This window comes from Anopheles coustani, chromosome 3 (assembly GCF_943734705.1).
Source record: "Anopheles coustani chromosome 3, idAnoCousDA_361_x.2, whole genome shotgun sequence".
In the NCBI taxonomy this organism is placed as follows: domain Eukaryota; kingdom Metazoa; phylum Arthropoda; class Insecta; order Diptera; family Culicidae; genus Anopheles; species Anopheles coustani.
In genome coordinates, this window is record NC_071288.1 from 6,575,514 (window position 1) to 6,582,201 (window position 6,688).

Sequence of the window (6,688 nt, forward strand, 5' to 3'; positions counted from 1 at the left end):
AAAGTTACCACCCTCGCTGATCTTCTTTCATGTGCGCCAGTCTTCGGCCAAGCAATCCGACAAGCATGGGCAACTGTAGCGGGTGGAATGGTCGGTGTGTCAATAAAGTATTTCAATTGAAAAAGTAAGCAAGGATGCAGGGAAATGTCGATCACTCCGGTGATGGCCCGGCTCGGAGCGTCGAAGTTGGAAATCAGGAACAAACAAAAGTAATTAGACGGCTTTCTGTTCGATGGGAGCGTTGAGGGAAAAGATAGGGGAAGAATTCTGCTTAAGCACTTGGTCAGTGGATGTAAAGGAATTTCGTCTGCGGGAGTTTGATAGAACTCGATAAATTTTATCGACTACTTTGATTCCTGAAAATTTAGTAGATCAATAAGATGCTTGAAACAGTCGGTTAACACTAAGGAACACGTTAGTGTCGAAAATTGTTCAAAGGAACTGAGATTGTTATTAGATTACACAGTTTTCAGAGCCAGTTCGTGCGTGTTAACCTATTCTTTGCCCTCGAGATGCTGTTGATGGGTGCTTTTATTGTATAGCTCATCATTCCACCGGGGAAAATCTGTAAATGTACTGAAAATTGTTGTGTGAAAAATGTGTCTGAAAGTGTCTGAAATCTGAACAATTATTATAGTAGAAAATGTTAGAAAAGGAAATGGATGTTGTTTTAATAAAAATTATCCACTCCAATAGCAGTGTCACTTGGACTTTCCTATTACTGATCACAGAAAAATTATACGTGGGAAAATTTAGGGTTAAAAGTTTACGGTAATATTTACAAGGCCGTGCTTTGATATGCTGTTATGATGACTTCATTTTATAACTGCTCGATTACTACTCCTCATTCTCCTTATCGTTGTACATCAAATTGAAATAGTACTAGGTGTCGGTGATAAAGAAGACCCACATAACTCAATACATCTATGAAACAGTGTTAGAACACGGTTGGAAATATAAAATCACTTGGCCTCTTCAAATCGTTTATCAAAGTATCAAAGGGAGTATTTAATTTTGTTTGTTTGTTATAATTAAATTTCATTTAACCTTTCTTACCGTTTACTCTTCCTCGTGGTATCTGCGGTATGATGCGAGTCCTTCTGAATCTGCAACAAACCTCGGCACTATTTTTTCCGCTTAAACAGTGCATCCAACAAAGCATCCGGTCTTAGTGGGCTTGTTGGCTGCTACCCATTACAAATGTGGCGATTAATTATGCACCGATCGCGTTAGTTAGCCTCACGACAACGCCGTTCTTTCGCATGATTCACGTGACTTACTGTCAGAGGAACACGAAGCTGACGTGACAGAAGTGACAACAAATCAAACCCTGGCCAATGTTTGCAACGCGTACTAATTTCCCAAACCCAGCTCCAACTGCCGCCCTACTAGCGTCCTATTGTCCATGCCCGGGTGGTGGAATTAGCTTCGCCTGGTCTACCCTTGCCCTGTCAACCCATCCATCAACCGTGCACCAAGTCCGCCAGCTATCGGTCTCCGGCTAGCGCTTCGTGTGCGATTTGGCAAACCTCCACCGTGCCCCAACCCACCGGAGGGAGAAAGAAAAACAAAGTGGGAGCAAAAGCAATCCCGGCGACACGCCGCCCGACGGCACCGCCGGTTCCTTCCGGTCATCTAAGCAATTTGTCATTTTCCCTGATATACTACCTACTTTCCGATTCATTCGCCCGACGCCCTACGCCCTCGAGTGGCGCTTTTATTGTTTTGCTTGGCACGGAAGCGGCCCGTGGAAGCTTGGCCGCCGCCTCGCACGGGGTAATAAAACTTTCTTTCGTCCTGTGGCGACCGGGCGGGTTTCCGTGAGACGATGCGTCGTCCGGCGACTTCGCCAGTCGAGTGGATAAAGAAGATTGTCCCGTTGCGGGCGGGACACGGAATCAAGAGTGAAGAACCGAACGCTCGCTGGGACGGCGCATGGCCGTTTCGTCGATGCGGGACGCACTTACTTCGGAAAGGAAAGTTTTTCCTTCAATTCAATTATGCGGAATTGGCTCATCAATCATCATAAAATCTTCGGAATGTTTAACACTCTTTTTTATTCCCTTTATGCTCTCACTTTTCCACTCCCGGTTCGATCGCACTTTCAAGACGGATACCTTCTCACTCTGCGTACCGAAAGTACGTTCGGCTAGTAGACCAGTAGCTTCTTGCAATTGTCCTGCCTCCGGCACGGAGCTTCCTGCATTACCCCACTCCGTGGCTCGTCTAGATTGCTGAGCGGATGGAGAATGTGTCATAAATAAATCATACCATCTCATCGGCGCGTTGTCCCCACCCGAGCAAGCGGGAAAGCTCCGACAAACGCTTCCGGGGAGGACACAGTTCGGGTGTGAATCTAGCTTCTCTCCGACCAGCCAGCATCGATGAGCCGGAAGCTAGACTAAGCATGATCCATCGCAGCCGATGGGACCGATTGGGGTAATGGTAATGCCCGGATGGCTTAACACCTCTCGAGTGTCGGCTCAATCTTCTCCTGGCTGACGTGTACACAATACGACGCCTAATTGAAGCGATTGTTGCACGGTGGGATCTGTTTGGGTTTTCTACATAAAAACGATCATTTGTATGGCATTTGTATGAAAATTATATTTCGTCTGCTGATAATCTGAAAGCTGATTATAGAAATACGGAGAAACTTTAGATCTTCCTTCCATTTTATTTGCATGTATTCTCTATCTGTTGTTCAAAACAATTAATAACAACATCGGTTTGCTTTAAAAGTATCCTTAATTATTTGCATTTGACTACATGAGATTTCTTTGCTCTAATTTATTGAAAATGTTTGAAGGGCTTGTTTTATTCGCGGAAAAGTGCGGTTCGTTCCCATAGTGCCATTGTACGACACGCCCGGTGGGAATATTTCCGTAATGGTGTCACTTTAGCGACGACACAAACGAGGAGTAATGGCTTAACTACGCAGCGCACTGTCAGCATCGCGTAAACGTGTTCCGCTGTCTAAACTTTTCCTCCGGTTAGTACCCCAACCCACCCCTCACTCGCTCCATCAGCAACGTGCGGTTTTCCTGCTCATTTCCTTCGCCCTGGCTGTGAGGCACCTTTTTCGGTCGTGTACTTGGATTTCAATTATTTATGAAAGAAATTATCTTTATTTATTGTCCTTGCCCGCCAAGCACGACTGACGTTTGGATGCCTGCGCTGCTCGCCTGGATGGATAATGCTATAAATTTTAGAACCCTAATGATTGCTCCTTTTTGTGATTCATTCCCCCTTTCCCCCCCAGCGGCTCCTGATTGGGCTCCGTGTCTGTTGGCAGCCATATTGGTTTATTGGAAGCGCTCGTGTGTGTCGTTTATTTATTTTCATTAAATATTTTACTCCTTTTTATTAGCGTGTCAAGGCACTTCAGGCCCTTTGTGTTGGACAAATTTCGCGAAAGAAGTCGGAAAACGTGGTGTACTTGTGGGATGGAATTAGTGAAGCTTAACTCATCGGTAACGATCAAGTAAAAACTGTTTCCAGGAGATGCAACGTTCCGGGACGGATGGGGTTGGGAAAACTACAAGCCAGATGCCAATGTTCAATGACACTGGAATTTGGAGCAATGGTTGGAAATCGTACGTTTGGAAAGAATAGCATGAAAAGATGCTGAGTGATTTATTTATTTAGTACCGTTATCGTTCAAGCTTTTCGGAAGATTTTACCAGTTATCTTAGGAACTGTACAATATTGTGTTAAATTCTCGCCGACATATCCTTTTTGTTAATCCGATCGGAGCTTCGTTCAAAAATTTAATTAGTGTTATTGATTTTTTGTTATTAAAATTTCGATTTGTGGAGTATTGTATGAAACCCAATGACTATACTATTCCATTTTAATTCTGGTTTTTACATCAAAGTAAAATAATTGGAAGAGTTACGTAAATGTATCTTGTTTTTATTTATTTTTCATTAGACGATAATCCATTTCTGATATCGATCCTCGTACATATGTTACATGATTGGGAGGATTAATTTGTGTAATCAAATTGTTTTGAAATGGCGTGGCTCATGTTACATAACAAAACGTACTTGCATGTGGAAGATGAAAATTTGGTGGAAATCAATACCCGTTCTGAGCTGTTGAAGCACATAATTGATCTTTAAATTGACCTTACGTAATTGTTAAACTCAACATTTTACTAGAAAACCTTCCATGTTAGTTGTTTATATAGATTCTTTGAACTGTCTTGTGTTTGCACAAAACTGTACAGATGATCGATAAATAAACGAATTCTGATTTGTTCTGCTCTGTTTGATGGCAAGAGCGATAAAGTGATAGGAAGGAAGTGGTTGAATGGTAGCGTACAAGAGATCGTTTATCATGAATTCAATTTTTGCATTGCTTTCTGCTCGACAGTCCTTACGATGTAATCAATTATTCAAACCCTTGGATTATTTATCATAGCTTTACAACCTCTATCCTTCGTTTCGTATCTTCTTCTCACTCACTTCAGCTTCTTCATCACCCTTCGGGAGGTGTTGAACTTGGTAGCACTCTTCACCGAACCCTTGCGCCATGTTGCTACATTGTATGATTGATGGTTTCGAGCAGGGTAATTAACGGCATCGGTGGACGGAAAAAGTTCGTCCGACTGCTGATTAAAGCGCAGTCACCCGGAACGTTGCTTGGTGGCTCATACCCCGAGACAGCATATATCCGGGGGGTTTGGTGAAAAGGTCCAACCAAAGGGGCCTAGGGTTTTGCCAGAATTTCTACCTCGGGTGGCGATCGTTGGCGGATTAGGCGAATATTTCGGGTGGATTTACGTCGCGGAATTTGTTTGGGTAGATTTGGGCCGTAACGATTATCGGCGATGATGGCAAGGGACCAGAATTTTAATTTACAACAGTCTCCTGCCATTCGAGAGATTCTTATTACAATGGAAAATGCTGTGAAATTTAGGATTTGACCTTTTCTGAATGTTTAATTGATTCGTGTTGTAGCCGACCGAAACTTTTGCAGTGATTGATAACATTAATGAATTTTAGAGTTCCAATGTTGCATCCGCTTGGTTCGGATATATGTGTTTATGAAACTTACTAAAAGAAATGGCTTGCGTGTATCGATTTTTTTATTGAAGCTTGAAAACCACACGTACCCCCGTTTTCGTGGCATATACATGTTTAAGGTTAATCTGTTTTGCTGCATTGCATTGCATTCATTACTCAGTTTCTTTAACATTGCATCTGTCCCAAAACGGAATCTAAGATCAATGCATAATGTTTTTTTAATTCCTTTTATCCAGAACATCCCAAGGAAATCCTTTTTAGCTGCTGGCAGGATACAGCTCGAAATCGATCGAGTACTTGAACAACGGGATGGGGGGGGAATCGGGGGTCGGGTAGTGTGTTGCCGACAGCTGCATCTTGTACTTGCCGTTCGGAATCAGCTTCAGCAGTGGACTTTCCGAATCGAGTGTAAAGTCATTTAACAAATAGCGACCCTGCAAATCGACATGGGGATGGATAATTAATGATTGTCTACAAATGTGAAACTGTTCCCGTTCGAAAGCACCGGCAGGCCTTCTAAGACCGAACGCTTACCGGATTGTAGGGACACATGAGTGAGAAATTGATGAACTTGGTCGATTCCTTGGCGATCGTGCGTACGATGGAGTTTTCCGACATCAGCGGGTCCACCTTGCATGTGTCCAGATCGATATTCACCATCGTGTGGTACTCGCCCTTGACCAGATGCTGCAGGACCGGCGTGACCTATAACGAAAAAAAAAGACCAGGGTCAATATAAACAGTCGTCTCCTCGAGTCTACATTTGAACCTACAATGACACTCCCTTCGATTTTCTTCGACATCTCCACGTCGGCCCCGAACGAGTACTTATCGTTTTGACTTTTGATGAAAATGTTTCCATGCATGAAGTCCTTGTTCAGCTCGTAGTTGAGGTTCTCAAACTTTACCACTGCCGTGCTCTGTAAAAGTAAGACGTACGTATGCATGATTTTGTCAATGTGAAACTTATTTGTAACAGCAAACTTGCATTAGCAACTCCTGGTCACCGCTCTTACCCGTGCAATCAGCTGCACTACCAGCAACAGCAAAGATAACTGCTTGAACATGTTGTGTCAGTGGTCGGGAACAACTTTACAGCACGCCTGGAACTACAACTGGACCACTGCTGCGGAAAAGGCTTATTTATAGCGCCTACACTGAGATTAAAGTTTTATGATAAAACAATGATTGGCTACGAGATAGTATGTGTGCTGGCAGAAATAATTGAAATGAATTTCAAATATGGATTTTAGTTTGCTGGAATGGGATATGAATCGACTTTTAATTGATCTATTTTAAGAACACAAATTTTCGGTAATCATTAACGACTTTTCATTTTTGATCTACCAAGGTCAGTAATTTAAATGTTTGTTGAATTACTTCAATAAATTTTTAACATTATCATTTGATGTGGAAATAAATGTAATTGTATTTAGACCCAAAATTTTTGCTAAACAGATGTCAAATATATGCAAACTTTAGTACCCAGTAATTCCATTACTATTAGATTGTTTTTTACATTTCCATGTGTGATTAACTCCGAATCGGATTGTATGGCTCGATGCATCGAATAATATCCACGCCATTTCACGACCATTTCACTCGGATATAATTGTTGACGGTATAAAAATTAAACCAACCAGACCCTTCTAAATATT

At 42.4% G+C, this 6,688-nt stretch overlaps 1 protein-coding gene across 1 annotated transcript; it reads right to left on the bottom strand.

Annotated features, from left to right (window-relative positions):
• Positions 1-5,287: 5,287 nt before the first annotated feature.
• LOC131259611 (uncharacterized) lies at positions 5,288-6,097 on the bottom strand. Its single transcript, XM_058261149.1, has 4 exons — positions 6,047-6,097; positions 5,804-5,950; positions 5,565-5,735; positions 5,288-5,464 (listed from the first exon to the last, which is right to left on the bottom strand). The coding sequence occupies exons 1-4, from the start codon at positions 6,095-6,097 to the stop codon at positions 5,288-5,290; spliced, it is 546 nt and encodes a 181-aa protein (XP_058117132.1).
• Positions 6,098-6,688: the final 591 nt, after the last annotated feature.

Coding starts and splice junctions, on each gene's coding strand:
- LOC131259611 (XM_058261149.1), bottom strand. CDS start 6,097: ATGTTCAAGCAGTTATCTTTGCTGTTGCTGGTAGTGCAGCTGATTGCA. Junction 5,951..6,046: donor TAGTGCAGCTGATTGCACGG/GTAAGAGCGGTG, acceptor TTACTTTTACAG/AGCACGGCAGTGGTAAAGTT. Junction 5,465..5,564: donor TCATGTGTCCCTACAATCCG/GTAAGCGTTCGG, acceptor GTCGATTTGCAG/GGTCGCTATTTGTTAAATGA.